Raw genomic sequence first — 18,634 nt, 5'->3', positions numbered from 1 at the left:
GACGGATGAAAATAGAAGAGCCACCAGTTGAAAGATGGTTGCAGGAGTCTAAGGACAAGAGGAACCGTGAACGCCAAAGAATGGAGGCAGTTCGCTGCCTCCACCATCCATTTTACATCCACTGTATTTAATCCTCACAACGAACGGATGTTGCAGATATCTCATTTTATAGCAAAGGAAACGGAAGCTCAGAAAGGTTAAGAAATTAGTAGGAGGGCCAGGTGTCCAATCCTAGATTTAAGTGATCCAGTCTCTACCCTCTGCTGCCTGAGGAGTGCATGTGGACAGAGAAGCAGGTGAAATCAAGAGACCTTCAGTGAGGAGGTACAGCAGGAGCGTGGGGTAGGCAATACTGCTTTTGTTATTGCACGTGTTACGTTTGCAGTGTTAAGACTGGACTAGGTGTGTCTGCTTTCACGGAGAGGTTTGTTTTCCTTGCAGTTTTGGTTGCATCTAAGTGGTGGCTTTCTGCAGAAGGGGAACGGATGAGTATCAGGTTCTCTTACTACAGCCCCTCCGCCCCGCCCACCGATCCTTCCCAACGGAGACCAGATTCTTCTAATGATCAGTCACTAAAGAATGTGACCCTAGACTTTCCTCCAAGCAGTGAGGCTCAACCACTGGAAATGCCTCTCAGGATATCAGAACACTCACTCGCCCATTCTTTCATTTAGCAGCAAATGCTGAATGGTCACACCAGCCAGGCCCTGCTGGCCTTCTGGGAACTCAGGCTAGCGGGAGAGGTTGTAGCTGTAGCCGCTCGCCGAAGACTCACCTAAGCAGTCCGAGCACCCCAACAGGGTGTCATTAACCCTGCCTTAGGGGTCGGGAAGGCTTGGTAGATGAGGGGACATCTGGATTCCCTCTTTCCCTTAACCCAAGGTAATCTTTAATTTGACTATTAAGGAAAAATACCTCATTTAAAATCTTTATCATAAAAGGAACATATGCTTTTTAATAAAGGATAATCAAAACAATCAAAAGTGCGTAAAATAGAAAGTGAAAGCATCCCTTCATGGTTAAAGTTTGATCCATGACATTTTAGATTTTTACTACATATATAAATATATATATATATGTTTTTAAATGATTCATGCTGTATAGCTCTGCAACTTGCATTTTTCCTCCCATTTGGCAGTATTTAATGGACATCTTTTCACGTCAGTTCAAGTACTGTCAGATACTTTTTAGCAGCTATGCAGTATTTCATTGTGAGGATGTGGTATAATTGACTTAATTGGCCCCCACTGATGGGCACTTGGATGGTCTTTCGAAGGGTGAATAGATCTTCCACAAATAGAACAGGAAGGGACAAGAGACAAGGCTGTGTGAGTTTCCGGCCTGTGTATGGGCTGGAGAATAGTGTATGCTTCTAAATAGTAATTCGCTATCAGTCCAACATACGTTAGGTGGGGCTGAGGGAAGTGAGGCCAGTTGAGCAGAGCGTCGCCGACTGCTCTGAGAAGTTGGGATGTTTTTCTGCAGGTGGTAATGGCCAAGGGTGGGGGCATTGAAGGATTTTGATGGAGGGATTGAAATGACCAGATTCATGTGTTTCTGAGCTTCCTGGAACAGCTATGGGTGGGCGGCACTGAGGGGACACTGAAGATAGCCTATCTGGGAAGCTACTCCACCAATCTGGGCCAGAGAGGAGGGATGGAGCTGCATGGCGCAGTGCCAGGCACTGAGAGGAGAGGGTGGATTTGAGACATATTTGGGGTGGTGCTGATAAGATATGGAGAATGGTGGTGGGTAGGGAAGGAGGATTATGGAATCTGACCTCCGATTCTGGCCTAGGAGATGAGCTGGGTGATGCTGCAGTGGCCAAGATGGGACACAGAGGAGGGGGGGGGGAGCGTTCAGGAGAGGCTGGTGCATTCAATGTAGCATCCTCTTTCCTTTGTTTTCTGTCTTCCTCCTGATACCTCAATAAAGGAGAAAGCCATCCTCATCAGCATTTCCGTCGCCCCCACATTATGCGTGATGAACCCCAATGTTAATGATTTGACCAGGAACCCCATGAGTACTCCTGGCAAGTTCAGTTTTAGATGTATGACTGTGGTTTATTTTAAGCCTCCGATTTTCGTCCCTCACTTTTATTTAAAGGACAAAATTCTATCGCCAGTTATCAGATGCGCATATACTTGAAGTTTCAAAGTTTGAAGTGCTGACAAAAGCTTCTCCATGTTGCAGGGTGAGGAGAGGTCTTCAGAAGTCTTGGCCTAAGTGGTCACAGGGGCACCAAGAGCCCAGGACCACTTGGCTGGTTTCAAACCAGCTGGGGCGGGCAGGAAGGCACACACTCATATTTGCTCAGTTACAATCAGCAACGACTTCTTTGTGTAAAATGATAATGAGGCCATTAGGAGAAGCTCACCTGAAGTGCAGCGTTGTGAATCCAAGGTAATTAAACACCTCCCGAATGAAAGGGAAAGGCCAGGGAAGGTTAAGTGAGGAATCATCTGCAGCACAGGTGGCCCAAGGCCTTTGAGGATCTAGAAGAGTGACAGCGGCTTGCACCAGTTCCAAGGATGGAAATGTCACCCTCGTCCCTGGGAGAGGCAGGATTTCTATTCTTCAGAGGGTGGGAAGTGGGCAGTATTTTTCACATTTTAATAAAGCATGTTCTGTTTTGTTTTCACGTTGCTATTTCAAGTTGCAAGTCCATGGCAGAGTCTGCCCGGGTACTGAGTGGCCTGCATGCTCTTCGTGGGCTCTCACCACGGTGGCACTGTGTCAGGGCCATGTGTCCCTGAATGGGGAAGTCACGGTCAATGGGATACTGACACCCACCGCTTCCAGAGCAAGGTGGTTTTCCTTGGCCCACCTCCAAGCCCAGAGAGGGTAGCCGCCCCCTCTCTGCATATTCCCATCACTTCTGACATCCCAGAGAAGGACGTCAGCCTTAGCCCTACCCTCACTCAGTTCACTGTGCATATAGCACAGCCCCGTAGCAACAGCACAGGAAGTGTTCTCTCTACTCAGTAAACACTTCGTGGCGACTTACTAGGTGCCCAGCATTGTGCCCCACGACTTCACGTGTCCTTCCAGCTTATCTTTATAAGCTCCAGCAACAGGATTTTCACCGTTCAGTTTCTGGCCTCAAAATCTCTGCTGTCTCCACATAAAAGTTTCTACATGAATGTTCATAGCAGCATTATTCATAATAGCCCAAATGTGGAAACAACCCAGACGCCTGTCAACTAGATAACCATGTAGGGTAAATAAGATGTGCTGTAGCCATACAGTGGAATATTATTCAGCTGTGAAAAAGAATGAAGTACTGATAAGCACCACAACATGGAGTAACCTTGTTTATAATGAGCATTATGCTAAGTGGAAGAAGCCAGTCACAAAAGAGCTCTTATTGTATGATTCCATTTATATGAAATGTCCAAAACAGGTAAACCATAGAGACAGAAGGTGGATTAATGGTTATGTAGGACAGGGTGCAGGAGGAGGGGAGGAAGATTGGTGGGGAATGGGAAGTAACTGACAATAAGATGGGTTTCTTTTGGGGGTGAAAAAAATATTTAGGGGTTGGATAATAGTTCTACAACCTTGTCATTATACTAAAAACCACTAAACTATATACTTCAAATGAGTGAATTTTATGGTATATAAAATATATCTTAATAAGCTATTTAAAAATCCCTGGGGTGCCCGGATGGCTCAGTAAGTTAAGCGTCTACCTTTGGCTCAGGTCCTGATCCTGGGGTCCTGGGATCAAGTCCTGCATCGGGCTCCCTGCTCAGCGGAGAGTCTGCTTCTCCCTCTCCCTCTGCCCTTCCTCCCTGCTCGTGCTCTCTCTCTCAAATAAATAAAATTTTTAAAATAAAAAATAAAACCCCTTATCAGAAGCTTATTAATAAATAAAACCCATGGAGCATTTCTATTTTGTTTTTAAGATTGATTTATTTGAGAGAGCGTATGCGAGCAGGAGGGGCAGAGGGAGACTCTTAAAGCAGAGCCTGACACAGGGCTCGATCTCATGACCCAAGAGATCACGACCTGAGCTGAAACCAAGAGTCAGACACTCAACTGACTGAGCCACCCCGGTGCCCCCAAGAAGCATTTTTAAAGTCTATGTAATCTATCCCAGACCAGCGATCCTTAATATTTTTAGTTTCACGGGTACCTTTACGGATCTGAGGAGAACTGTGGAGCCTATGCCCAGAAAAAGGATCATCACTCATTCATATTAAAATTTTGTAGGTGGTCGGCACCTGGGTGGCTCAGTCGGTTGGGCGTCTGGCTTCGGCTCAGGTCATGATCTCGCGGTGCTGGGATTGAGCCCTGTGTCAGGCTCTCTGCTCAGCAGGGAGTCTGCTTCTCCCTCTCACTCTCCCTCTGTGTTCTCTCTCTCTGGCTCAGAAAGTTTTGTAGGTGATTCATGGGCCACCTGAATCTAATTTTTCTATTTTATCCTTAAATAATGTCAGGCCATCAGATAATCTTATATCAAAGCCCATACAGATTCCTGAAATGTGCTCTTTTTTTTTTTTTTTTTTTTTTTACTGATATCTGATTTATTCATTTAGCTTTACATACATATTGAAAAGCATATATTTATATTTAACAATATTGCATTTGTCCAGTCCCTGAAATGTGCTCTTGATATGCTCCTGCATGCTTAAAAACAGTTGTTTGGTTTACATTTTCCCTAAGACGAAGGGAAAAAAACTCCTGACCGTACTCACAGCACTTCTGACCCCTGCCTTTCCCGCTAGCCTCGTTTCAGGCCATGTTCTCCATCATTCCCTCCCCTGGAGCCATAGTCCTTTCTATTCTCCGAACTCCTTCTCACCACAGGCTTTTTTCCCTGTGCCTGGGACACTGTTCCTTCCCCTCTTTGCCAGGTTCTACTTCAACTCATCCTCCAGATTTCCATTCAAGCCTGATTCCCTCCAGGAAGCCTTGTTGACTTCCTCAGTGAGCTCTAGCATAGACTCATCATGGTAGCTATGTCACAATCATTTGATATTTTCCTCACCGGAATGTAAGCTTCACGTGGGCAGGGCCCAGGTCTGGTTTTGCTCATCGTTGGATCACCACTGATTCGAGGCTACCACATTGCCAGGTTCCAGGGGTACTTTTCACATGGAACAAACACAGTGTGAATGGTGTGCCCAGAAGCTGTGCAGTGCGGCATCCTGAGATGAATGAAAAGCATGTTAGAAACGGACCAGGAAGCTTGACGTTGTCTCTGATGTTGAGGGCAAGAGCCATCATGTCACACGTGCAGATTTCCTGCGCTGAGGATTCATAGGAGAAATCTCTCTGAGTTCTCACTTTTAGGAAAATGTGTTTTCATTTGTGCAAGTGGCTTGTTTGTACTACATGGACCCAAAGAATCTCACAACTTGAGTTTCTCTTTTTGCTTTGACCACTAGCAGGCTCTTAAATCAAATTTGCAGGCCAGTTGTAGCCACCATGTAAGACCTTATAGCTTACATTGATATACGAAATATTTCTGGCTGCTTTTCCCAGTGCCATGGCTTTCTTGCCTATTTTTCTAAATCTTTTGAGTACATTTCTATAAACTGCCACGATTCCTTTAGAGAATGAAGGATATAAGAATATATATTTATACATCTGTTTACCTTATATTTAATAAACATTTGATTTATAATATATTCAATAAATCTATATCACATGTGTTTATATATTTAATGTATAACTAGAGTATGAGGTGTGAGGTATATATGTTATAAATAAGCCATTCATTTCCAATATTTTTAAGTAATTTGAAGAGGGAGTAGAATTGGAACTAAAAAATTTGTGTTGTCTGGGCTTAGATCGTAAGACTTTCAATTTACGTTCCAATTGGCCACTTCTTGGGTTTGTTCCTCTCTCTGGGATTGTTTCACCCTTGTAAGACAGGAACGCCGATCCCTTCCTTGCAAGATTGTGGAAAGAATTAAATTAGAAAATGTATGTGAACACACATACCCGGCACACTGAAACTACTCAGAAAGTAGCTTTGTGTTTGCTCTTATTCGATACACTCTGTTCAGTTTCAGAAACCTGTCCTAATACTGAATGCAGTTTTATTCTCCAGAAGCTGAGGTATTAAATCCATCCCCCTTCCAGGGAATTTCTAGAGCTCCGTATGTATCGGGCTTAGCCAGCCATCCGCCCACCCTGCCCTCAACCCGTGTCTCCTTTCTCTCTGTCACCAGATCTCTTCCCTGAAGAACCGGCTAAAGAAGGTGTCCACAACTACTGGCGACGGTGTGGCCAGGGCCTTCCTCAAGGCCCAGGCTGCTTTCTTCGGCAGCTACCGAAATGCTCTGAAAATTGAGCCGGTGAGTAGCTTCTTGGCATTTATAAATTGTTTGGTCAGGGCTGAGAAATGTGCCTCAGGGGTCACAGGAAATCAGGTCTTCATCTGGTGGTTGAATTCACCCAGAAGGGGTTGTGCGTCTGTGTTGTGAGGGGCCAGGGGGCTGCCCTCCCTTTGCCCTTCCTCTTAGCGTGAGGAAGCCATGCTGCTATGTGTGAAGCACTCACTGTTCCTGTGCACGTTAAGACCCGTCCCCTCCCTGGACAGTAGCGCCAGCTGCGTGTTAAGACAGTGCCCGGACCTCTCACACGCCTACTCTCTGAGGATCCTTTCCACTTGACAAATGGGGAAACTGAGGCTCAGAAGAGACATGACTTGCTAACCAGCGGAGGAGCTGAATAGTCCCAAAGCCGATGCTTTCCCTCTGTGTCTCAAAGCCCTTTTCCTCTAAAGGGGCTTCTACTCCACACTCGAGAAAGCAAGGTGTCCCGGGGATTCACTGCTCAGGTGCTCCCAAAGTGTTCTTGGTGTATTGACTACACGGTGTGCCACGAACTGGGGAATAATGTTATCCCCCTCTGTGGCCCTTCAGCCTTCCTGAGCCTCAGTAGCCTCATCCATTCCCCTGCCTGCCCTGTGAGGTGGGAAGTTATATGAAGATACGAAGGTATCAGGTCAACCCTAAAAACAAAGTACCAACTCTCCCGGCTTCAGTGAGAAGCTTTCATCTGATAACGCCTACTCCTGGCCTCTTGGCCACAGAGAATGGAGAACTTGGCCTTGGGGGACCTGGGTCACCATGTATAGGAGGGAACGCTGGAGGGCGACCTTGCCCACTGCCCTTTTCTCTCAAGAGCACAGAGCTCCCTTCATCCTGAGCTGGTGGGTGACGGCAGCCGCGTCCAGCCTGGTTGCAGTGGGTGTGAGGAACCAGCACAGGTCGCACTGCCTATGGGCCAGGGCTGTTTGTTTCTGGTTTTAACCCACAGCATTTTTATTATATTAAATGACAAAAGTTGAGTTATATGTCAGGCAGTGCATTTCATGTACAAACTCTGACAGTGAATCTTGCTTACGCTTCCCCATGAGCCACAGTTCTACATTGTTAAGAATTTTTTTTTTTTTTTTTGCTACTATGACTCCATCATATGTCTAAATGAGACCCAGAGTAATAGTAAACACCTTGTTTTCCCTTCACCCAGGGCATACTCTCTGCCAAGTGGGGGGCTCAGGAAGCAGCAGACTAATGCCACCATCCTCCTTGTTCCTTGTCTCCCGTCCAGCACTTAGGCCTGACTTTCTAAGCTGCCTCAGCTTCAGGCAATGTCATGGTCACATAACAGAAGGGATGTACTCTCTTTTTGCTTCCTTAGAACTACTTCCCTGAGGTCCTCTAAAGCCCTTCATTAAAGCAAGTTCCCCATGTCCTGCTTATCTCCAAGTGAGGCAGCCCTGATTCTTTGTCCTGACCTTGGGCCCAGCCAAACCAGTCAGGTCTAGTGCTAATTTGAGAGCTAGTATAATTCAAGAAAAATACTGTTGTCTTCCCATCTCTAAAAGGAGACTGGGATAACTGGCCAAGTCCTTCCCTTGCATTGCTGGGAACTGAAAGACATGAGGTATTTCCACTCTTAAAATGATCTCATTATTGTCATATATGTGTCTCGAATCCAGAGACTGTTGAATCTTGGTAGGGGATTGCTGGATATATGATCTGGGCACAAGTTGCTCCTCAGAAGAAGTTTATGGTTGTACTTGCTCTTGGCTCTAAAAGTCATTGGGTTTAAGCACGGAAGCCCTGGAGTTCAAAGCCGCGCTCTGCACTTCTAAGCTGTGCGACCTTGAACAAGCCACTTAATCTCTTTAAACTTCAGTTTCTTCACCTGTGAAATGAGGCTAAGGATACCTATCATTCTACATCTCCAGATGGTTATAAGGATCAAATGAGCCATAAAATGTTTCATAGGGAAGGTGAAACTTGACCTGGGTCTGATGGCTTAGGTTTGGAAAAAGACAGAGCATTCCTTCATGTGGTGGGTGTGGAGTTAACTGAGTGAGCAAAGGCTTGGAGGCGGTACCCCTCATGGCCACTTGTCTGGAGTCGTGGGTTTGGGTAGGGAAAGGGTAGGAGAGCTTGGAGCCAAATCTGACAGAGCCTGGGATGCTAGGCTAGAAGTGTGAACTTCACCCTGTAGGGAATGTCATTTTTTGAGCAGAGATACGGTAAGACTGAAGTCATGTTTGACCAGTGATACAGTGATGGACTGAAAGGGGAGTTGGAAGCAGAGACCAGGGGACTGTCCGGGAGACTCACAAGAGAGCCCTCTGGTGGTGACACCAGGAAGAGGTACCATGAAGAAGAAGGGACTAAATGAATCTACAAAGATACAAAATATGGGAGACGAGGGGCAAGAGATGTCAAAATAACTCCCAAGATTTGGACCAAGGAGAAAGTGATGATGCCCATAAGTAGAAAAAGTGAAAACTTAATGCAAAGGTGTTCCCGGTAGCAGTACTGACGATGGTAAAAACATGGAACAGACTTAAGTATCCATAATAGGAAACTGGTTAAAGAAATTGAAATATATCCATATGCTAGAATATTATATAGTCATTAAAAGTAGCATTTTGAGGATAGGATGATGGGTTTGGTTGTAAACAAGGTACATTTCACTGAGTCTAAGCTGCCATTCAGTCATAGATGTACCATTACTCTAAGTACCATTACGAAATGGGAAAGGGTGCTGCCAATCACAGTTGGATGCCATCAGTTGTAAGACACATCCAGATTTCAGAGATGTTATGGTGTGAAGAAATCTGCGTCTTAGAATCAGTGAAATATGGCAGATTTGTCATGCTTTCAGTCCCATTCATCTCCCAAATAGCTTTTTTTTCCTGGAAGTCCAGGAGGGAAGCCAGAGGGCCTGCAGTTTTCTGGCCAAGCATCATCACCATGTTACGATGGTTTTTAAACCATAGATTTAATTCTAGGCATTTCTCCTTACCTGAAAGATGGGCTAACAACACTTCCTATGCAAGATTGTTTGGAGAATTAATGAAAATAATTGACTGCAAAGCACATGTGAGCCCAAGAAGGGATGAGGGCTGGTGGGCACTGGCCACATGGGGGTGGCGTGGGGAATGGTACCTTGGGTGAGCCTGTTTTGGATGGCAAGTAGGGCCACTTGTCTTTTAGTTGTTTCTCTGGTTATAAAAAATAGCACCTGCTCTTGGTAAAAAAAAAAAAAAAAAAAAAAACGCTTAAAGTAACAGAGAACTAGAAATGAGAAAATACCCATAATCCTATCATCTGGACTTAAGGCAACATGTTAGCATGTTTCTACCTAGGCTGTAGGGTTTGGGGGTTGTTTTTGTTTCATTTCGGTTTTGGTTTTTGGTTTTTGGTTTTTTACTTAAAGACAGTTGAGATATTCCTGGCAAAGCAATCCAGTTCCCAGTTATTTGGTTTTGCCTTTTAGTATGTCGTAAGCATTTTTTCACCTGATATAAAAACTCTCCTTAAACATCATCACTTATGATGGCAGCACATACCCCATCAGGTGACCCCAGTTGTTCTCAACCCTGGTGTGGATCAGAATCACCTGCGGGGCTCTTAAAAAGGCAAGTGTCTGAGATTTTTATCAAGTTCCCCCAATCTGCAATCAGTGCTGAGGCTCATCACATTATCCTAACGCTGGTTCTTTTGATGGTCGGTCACCTCTCACCATTTTAAATCACACTGTGATGAACATCTTTATAGAGATCTTCGTGCACGGTCTGAACTATTTCCTGAGGCGAAATCCCTGGCGTCGATTTACTCGGGCAGAGGATCCGAGTACACGGAAGCCTTTGCTGTAGAAGGTGAGGGAGAAAGCTGGCGGCCAGAAGCAGGTGCTAGTCTCGGGGGGAGAGCCTCTGAGGCAGATGGCAGGGCAGGGCAGGGCCCAAGCAGCCGCCTTGCGTTTGGAGAACGTTCCGCGGCCGATGGTGGAGGGCGCCAGCAGGGTGGAGGGCCCGGAGAAGCGTGCGTGGGTGTGGGGGCACAGCAGACAGGGCTCCTGTGGCTCGTCCTCTCTGGCTGCTTTGTCACGTGCCCACAGCATTCGCCCCACTGCGGTGGGGTGGCTTCCCACCCTGGGCCAGCGGGTGCAGTCACGGGACTCAGGTCACTGCGAAGTCACAGAGTTTGGATTTTTTAAAACATGAAACGTGACAGACTAGACTGTGCTCCTTTCTACTCTGCTTGGCGGACAGCTCCCGCTGCGCCCCTCGGTGCCCCGCCTGGCTCTGGGAGGGGGCGAGCCGCAGTCGGGCGGGGGGGGGGGGGGGGGGGGGGGGCGCCCCCCCCCCCCCCGGGGCCCGGGGCCCCCTGGGGACTTTTAACTTTTTGGCTTTTTTTTTTTTTTTTCCTTTCCTACTGGAAAAATTTCAAAATGCAGCTGGCTGGGGAATCTCGAGCTTCGTTTCCGGGCAGGGGAAGGCAGCCCCCTGCTGAGGCCGGCCACATGCCAGAGCGGCCCTGCTCCCCGTCCAGGCCTTGCTCCGTGCCCGTGCCCGGGCCGGAGGGCCTGCGTCGGCTCACTGGCAGTGTCTCTTCGGGGCCAGGTGAATTATTTCTCCCAAGGGCCAGAGTGGGATACCAGGCATGTCCCGTTACAGCCAAGTCTACCTGCTCAGTGGCCTCCCACAAGGCTGGCTGGAGCTCGTTCATCTCCCGGGTGGCTCCACTTCTCCCCTACAACTGCCCCGTTCCTGTCCACGTTCCAGGTGGGGAATGAAGGCTGAGATTGCTGGTGACTTCCTGGTGAGTGGGAGAGCCAGGAGGCCGACTCAGGTCGGCCTGACTCCAAAACTCAGGTTCCTTCCACCACACCCTCTTGCCTGTCTTTGTTCTGGTTTCCTCAGGCTCCATGTTAACAACTCTCTCTGCATTTCCAGCGCCGGGCCCGGGTCATGGCAGGGTCCAGGCGTCAGGGAGTAAATTTGGGAATAGCGGGTGGAAGGATGGGTGAGGGAAAGCAAGGAACAGAGAAGTGTGTGAGGCCAGGTTGTGTTCAGTGTGTTCAGCGCAGACACCTCGCATCCTGCCTTGGCTTTAGGCTTTGCAGGTTGGTGCTACCTGGCAGAGGGGAGAGTGTCTGCAGATTGCAAGGGCACGTGACCCATTTTTCAGTCACCCCGAGAATATGAGGTGCAAAGCCCAAGATATTTAACAATATCGGCCACGCCAACTTGTTCTTCTCCACTTAAATGACAGAACCACAAGCAGCCAGGCAGCCCCATTCGGAAAAACCCCCTTTATCCATGTCAAGCGGCAGCCCAGGCTCCAGCTCATTTATTTAGGCCTTTCTTGCTCTCTGACACGCCTCCTAGCAGTTGCCAGGCAACTCTGGGAGTAGCAGTGTGTGTTAGGGATTAACTAGTTAGGGCTGGGGTCCTTTTTGGCAAGAAGGGGATAAAAGACAAATGATTTTAATTGCTAGGCCAAGGATCCTTTCTGTGCTTGGTGGAAGATAGCAACTTTCGGAGGATATGTATAGCGGTGTGGTTCTTGAATTTGCCTCAGATGTTCCCCTCTCTCCCTCCCAGGGAGAACAAATGAATTTTTAAAAGAATCCTACTTTTCCCACACTCCTTTGTTTAAAATAATATCATCGTGAAATCGGAATAAGACTAACCTACCACCCTCTCTTTGGAAGACAACACAGTGGCCTCAGTTTTAAAGAACTTTCAAAAATAGAATTGTGTGCTTTAATTTCCTGCCTTTTTCTGTTCATAGTTCTCGTAAGCTTGTACGTGGAGTCCTCTCAAGACAGTACATTTGAAGGTTACTTGTTCCCATGTCTGGCCCACTGCAGGTCTTGGTAAAATGTTAACTCAGAGAGCAAAACTGATGGATATTGGTGCTTTCGGATGCATCCTGCTCTGTGCCAGGACCTGCGGAAAGGCCGGTGTAGATGGAGCACCGTGAGAGTTGTCAAGTCAACAGTCCAGTGCGGCTCTCTCTGGGCCAGCCTGCTAGCTGGGCCTCCTCAGGATGAAGGGAGCACAGCCCCTGCCCTCAGGGAGCCAGTGCTGGGGTGGGGGCAGTGAACAGACGGTCACTATCGTGTGTTCTGAAGGAGGCCGTGCAGGGAGCATCCAGCTCTGCAGTCTTGCTTGCTTAGTCTGTCCCAAGGGGCCCGGCTTCCAGATTCAGCTGTGGGTACGCTGGCATCATCCACCTTACAGCCCCTGATTTTGCACATGATTCTGCTGAGTCATATTTATCCACCTAGAAAACCCCTTAAAGACAGAGAAGTTAAGATAAAAGCAAATTGATAGCCTGGCTTTCAAGCATGAACGGACGAGGCTGTGTTGGAACAGGTCGGAAAAAACACCACGTATGTCTGTTTCCTGGTTGAGTAACGCCATTGATCTCATGGCTTCAAAAGACACAACTATATTTATATGCGTTTTTAGTGTAACAGAAAACAGAAGAGTATTTAGAAACTAGAAACATTAAAACATCACGATAGTCCCACTGAAGTAACACAACTACCTTAACTACCGTTTGTATACTCTCTTCAGTAATTTTTCATTTTGCAAAGTATTTCCATAGCTGCTGTCAAATCTAAGTTAAAAGTTTGTTTCTCCTCCATTTAACGTTACATCAAACACGTTTTTGTATAGCTGCCGATCATTCCATCAAGTACAGCTAACCATAATTTCTATAACTACTCGCATTGGACCTTTAGATCATTTCCAGTCTTTTAATATTATAATTAATACCGCACCAAACACCTTTTGCGAAGAAAGCTCTGAAACGCCGTATTTTGAAGGCTTCTGAATAGAAGAACTACACGTCAGCGTGCAGGAGCCTGACTTGGGGTGCCAACTTGTCACAACGTGGTAAGGAGCAGATTTGCATTGAATCGGCCTAACCGCAGCTCAAAATGGAAAGCATGAAGAACCCTTCATGGCGTGCGCTCCCTGCTCTCCACACAGGCAAGCAGAGGATGCCCAGAATGTATATAAGGGATGTCACTAATTTGTGCCTCCGTCTTGTGCTAAAAAAAGGGTTGAGGACCTTAAAACAGCGTGTACAGGAAGACGAGAGAGAGGAGGTTCTGAGATTCTCTGCACTGCTTGGGAGCATAGAGTTGGAAATCGAACCCATGTCTGTCTTCCGAGCCCATGCTTTTTTCTTTTCTTTCCCCTCTCTCTTTTTTTTTTTTTTTTTTTTTTTGGCGGTAAAGCATATATAACATAAATTTTCCATTTTAACCATCGCTCAGTATACAATTCAGTGGCAATAATTACAGTGACAATACCGTATGATCAGCATCACTGTGTTTTCAAAATTTTCGTTACCCCAGACAGAAACCCTGAGCCCATTAAGCAATAATTCCCAACTCCTCCATCCCACCAGTCCTTGGTAACCTCTAATTTATTCTCTATGAATGTCCCTATTCTAGATATTTCATGTAAATGAAATTATTATTATTTGTCCTTCTGCATATGGCTGATCGTAACATTTTCAGGGCTCATCCACACTGTATGTAGCCCGTGTCAGCACTTCATCCCTTTGTTTAAGGCTAAGTAATATTCCACTGTGTGTATGTATCTACCACATTTTGCTTATCCAGTCTTCTTTTGATGGACACTTGGGTGGCTCCCACCTTTCGGCTATGGTGAATACTGCTGTGAACATTCCTGTGCACATATCTGTCGGGAGTCTCTGTTTTCAGTTCGTTTGGGGTATATACCTAGGAATGGAATTATTGGGTCATATGGTCATTTTATTTCTGAGGAACCACCAAATTGTTTTCCACCAGAGCCCATGCTGTCTTTAAGCAGGCAATGGTGTCTTGGTGATGCGTGGATATGTTCCCATGAATACTCTGTAGGAAAAGTTGGTGAAAGATTTTCTTATTTTTCCAGTTTATTTTAGGCAAGCAGATAGGGAATTATAGCCAAAACCTACAGTCCTGAGCTAAACAGGTGCATTGACAGCAGGAGTCTATGGTGGACCGGAGAAGCGGTTAGTACTTACTGGTTGCCAATTTTTCTCCGTTTAGTGTTCATCCCAAGTCAAGATCATAACCCTGCTGATGAAGCAGGGATAAGGGGAGGTACCACCACTCCAGCTCTGTGGCTCTGAACAGCCAAGGAGGCAGAGTGGGATGGAAAGAGTATGTTTGGAGTCACCTGGGTTTTTGTCCTGGAAGTCACTTAACTTCTCTGAGCCTCAGTTTTCACATCTGTAAAATGCAAATAATGCCTACCTTATAGGACTGCTGATAAAAATAGCAACAATGTATGTAAAACACCAGCACAGTATTTTTGCTGACAGTAGATATTAACTAAATGATAGTAACTGTTCCTGGGTCAATGAAGTAAAGGAGGAAGTGGAGAATGAGACTGCCACATTCTAGAACAATGGTGGCCAAATATTCTTGTTCAAGTGTCAGATTACCTGAAACCATTCACAACACAAATGAGATTTTGGCCTATTTTTTCCTATCTCATGAAGTAACTGAAGGTTTGGCTTTTATTTCAAATGATACATAAAGGATTTGTACGAAAACACATAATATGAAATAAATATTGAAGGAAATAATTATTCATTCGTGTTATTGCTCACCAGCGCTTACAGGCAAATACGAGGGTGGTAGGTACCAAAGGTTTAAAATTTAAAAATGTATTAGAGTCAATTTTTTTAATGCACAAGAGAGAATATAATTAAGAATCTTCTGTTCTATTTCATCAAAACATTTTGTGCCTCTTGGGAGAATATGACCATCGTTCGATATTGACCCCAAACCTCTATAGTCCACCTCCCAGGGTAGGACACTGATGTTGCTCCTGAACATGGTTTGGGAGTCATGCACCTTGGAGCCACATTACAAATGCTTGCTGAACTGAGAGCCATTGTTCTAGTAGTAGACTGCCCAAGTAAAAAGTAGGTCCTTAAGTGAGAGAAGATGAGAACTGGCAGGAAATCGCGTAAACATGACGATCAAGCTTACCTGAATGATTTCAAAGAGCATCACCAAATATGACCAAAATGAAATTCCCATATGTTCTAAAATACTTGAAGAATAAACCACAGCTAGTGGTATCTTAGACTATCCAGGGGGGAATTCTGTACTTTAACTTGATCTCATATCATAATCCTGGCTCCTTTCTTACTTCGTTCCTATAGGATGGGACCACATTTTGTATTCCTTGGTGTTCCTCACATAGTCTGATATTTAGTAGTAGGTGCTCATTAAATATTTGTTGAATGTGTGGGTGAACGAATGAATGATATATGTTTTCCCATGCTATGCATTGGAAAGACTAGTGGCCATATTTCAGTGTTGCACGATATAGATGCTTAGTTTAAGAAAAAGAAAAAAGAAAAACCAACTCCATTACAGTGTGAGAGGAAGAATCTGATACAACATCATACCGTCAATGTATAAATGTAAAACAAAGACACGACCCAGCAGCTACCTGGTAGCTAACCAGAGGCAGGTAGGGTCTAGAGAAGATCACCCTCTGTGAGATCACCACGTGCAGTAAATACTCAGGTCTAGTTAGGAACATACAAGAAGTGAGCATGTTAATGGAGTAAACTCACTTTTAAATACCGTATCTTTGTAGAAGCCATGGCAAAGAGAATCGTTGCTATTATTGGAGTTTTAAGTCAAATGATCTCATTTTAGGGTCTTTTACTTTTTCATGGAGACTCTGAAAAAGAGACCTTTCTGATCCACCTCCAAGCAGTGATAACATTTGACAATTTCCAGCCTAAAACAGTGATCCATGACTCCATGTACTAGTTAGACTGTGAGCTTAAGAACAGGATTCTGTCATATTCTTTCTTCTACCCCCAGCACATACATAGTAGCGGCTCCCTAACCTAAGAGGGAGTGATGGTGGAGTTGTTCTGTGGAGGATATTATGGTATGTGTGGTGATTAGAAGATAAAATTATAGATTTCTTTCCCTCTACCCACCCTCCCAGACTTGAATCCACACTGATTTTCTACAGGATTTGGATACATTCTCAGAAATACACAGCTACATCACATTCAGTCTCGTGCTACCCTTTCACAAAGAAGTGGAAACCCACTTCGGAAGGTAGTGGATTGTCATGTCAATGTATCCCTGGCACAGAGCCTGATACATAGAAGGGGCTCAATAATTATCTGTGGAGTGAATGAAATTAATATAGTTCTTACCTATAATGTCCTTAGTTGTTTGGGAGCTGAAACATAGTTTTGTTAAATAAATCATTAAGAGTTAAAGTCTTAAGGAAAAGAAAATAATATGAAGCATTTGTTATATGTTAGACTCTTTGTATATAGTCCATTGCTTGATTTTTACAGCCCTCATATGGAGAGAGTAGTGTAACCCCATTTTGCTGATGAGACACCAAGGCTAAGAAAGGTTATGTGACTTTTTAAAGAAGTGGCAGAGCCAGGATTCAGACCCCTCCATCTGCCTGAATCTAGCACCATGCTCTTTCCTCTGACCGCTTGCCGCAATGGTGATTACCATATGGTCCATGTTACATACAATTTGAGGGCATATCAGAAGCAAACTGAGCTGGTTTCCTCTTAGGAGTCAATGTCTCCAATCTGTGCAAATGTTTCTTGAAAAATACAGGTTAAACTAACACCATTTATAAACTATTTTGCAAAGGGGAAATGTCAAAATTTTAGATATCTTTTAAAAAACGTTCCTTTAGTAGATAATTTTAATTGCCTAATATTTTGTTGTTTAAATATTTGATATTTATGGTGAAATTGGATGAAAAAAAAGTAAAACACTTGGAGGGACAGCCCTCCCTCCTCTTTTCCTGGGCTGACACCTAGTGGCGAGTTTTGTCACGGCAGTGTTAATCTGGGTGTTAAACTTTCTTGATGGTAGTTGTTTGTCAAGTGATTTTTAGGATTTTTTTAAAAAATCAATTATTTTCATCATAATAAAAATAGCTGCATTCATATGAGGTTAACTTGTTAGAGCTCATAACGATGGAACTTTTATTTGATTTAACATGAAATACAAGTCAATTATAATCAAGCCTTGCTAGCAGAAAGTAATATAAGTTTTTAAAATCTTGGGGTACTTGGGGTGCCTGGCTGGCTCAGTCGGTAGAGCATGTGACTCTTGCTCTCAGGTTCATGAGTTTGAACCCCGCATTGGGCACAGAGATTATTTAAGTTAAAAAAAAGGAAATATAAAATCTTGGGGTACTTGTCCCCCCTCTCCCTTTTCCCCTGTGAACCTGACTGGTAACCATGGTAACCACCCAGCCCTGGGCACTGGCTCGCACTGACAAGTAAGACTCGATCACTGCACTTAAAGACAGTGCAGGGCAGGGAGACAGATTTGCCCTGACGTATGGTAACTGCTATGGTAGAATGTTGTACGAGGTGGTAGACATCCAAATGCAGGACGAGTTGCTCTGCCTGGGTGCCAAGGAGAAGTTTCCCAGGGACAGATGCACGTGGGTGGCACCTTACAGGAGGAATAGCCGTTCCCCAGGAGCAGAGGCAGAGAGTGGCTCATGCAAAGGCAAGGGGCGTCGGAACTACACCGCATGGTCGGGTACCCGGGATGGTCACCTGGCTGCAGCATGGACAGCAGAGTAGCCAAGGGTAAAGTGGGAAGGGGCCAGCTCCAGTCCATGAAAGACCCGGATGGCCACAAAAGGGTTTTAGCACCAATACCGTAAACCAGCGTTTCTAGAACAGTGTTCCTGGAAATATTAGATCCACAAGATGTTGTGTTTTCTGATCACGTAAGATTTGGGATTGTCGCACATTGCATATTGTAACTCTTTTATTTTTTTTAAGATACTTACTATGCACATTACTAAAGCCTGGCTGTAAAGAAATCTGGTTAACTTTGTTTAAGCTAGCATTTTTCAAAAACCCTTTCCCCCACAAAATACCTATCAACGTTCCATGCATCTACTACTCCTCACCACAGTTGGGGAAACCCTTCCGTAGCTAATGATTGATGATGAGTCTTTCTCACTCCAAGGCCATGGAATTTGGATACCAACTGTGGTCATTTTACCCCCATCTCGTTGCTATGAACCTCAGAAAGAGAAAAGCGTGTGCCTTTTCCAAAGGCTTTCTTGTCTGGCCAGACAGAGGCTTGTGGCCAGCGTGTGGTCCTGAGACACAGAGCCCAGCTGTCACTCGACTCTCAGTTCGGGATCACGAGCTGCCAGTTGGTTCCCTCAGTCCAGCAGCTTGATCAGCTTCTCAGGATCTAACCAGGACAACAAAAACCCCTTCAGATGTTTATAGTAAGAGGAAAAATAATTCAAGGAAATGGTTATCCAACTGAGAGAGCAGCTGAGACT

General features: G+C 45.2%; 1 protein-coding gene across 4 annotated transcripts in view; it reads left to right on the top strand.

Annotated features, from left to right (window-relative positions):
- Window positions 1-18,634, top strand: part of DENND1A (DENN domain containing 1A) — a 498,746-nt gene that overhangs the window by 338,665 nt on the left and 141,447 nt on the right. For all 4 annotated transcript variants that reach the window (XM_032418251.1, XM_032418250.1, XM_032418252.1 and 1 more), the window contains one exon: window positions 6,183-6,308. In XM_032418251.1, the coding sequence (XP_032274142.1) occupies window positions 6,183-6,308 (126 nt within the window). The remainder of the gene's footprint in view (window positions 1-6,182; window positions 6,309-18,634) is intronic.

The sequence above is a fragment of the Phoca vitulina genome, unplaced genomic scaffold (assembly GCF_004348235.1).
Source record: "Phoca vitulina isolate PV1807 unplaced genomic scaffold, GSC_HSeal_1.0 scaffold21, whole genome shotgun sequence".
In the NCBI taxonomy this organism is placed as follows: domain Eukaryota; kingdom Metazoa; phylum Chordata; class Mammalia; order Carnivora; family Phocidae; genus Phoca; species Phoca vitulina.
This window is presented reverse-complemented; position numbering and strand designations above follow the sequence as displayed.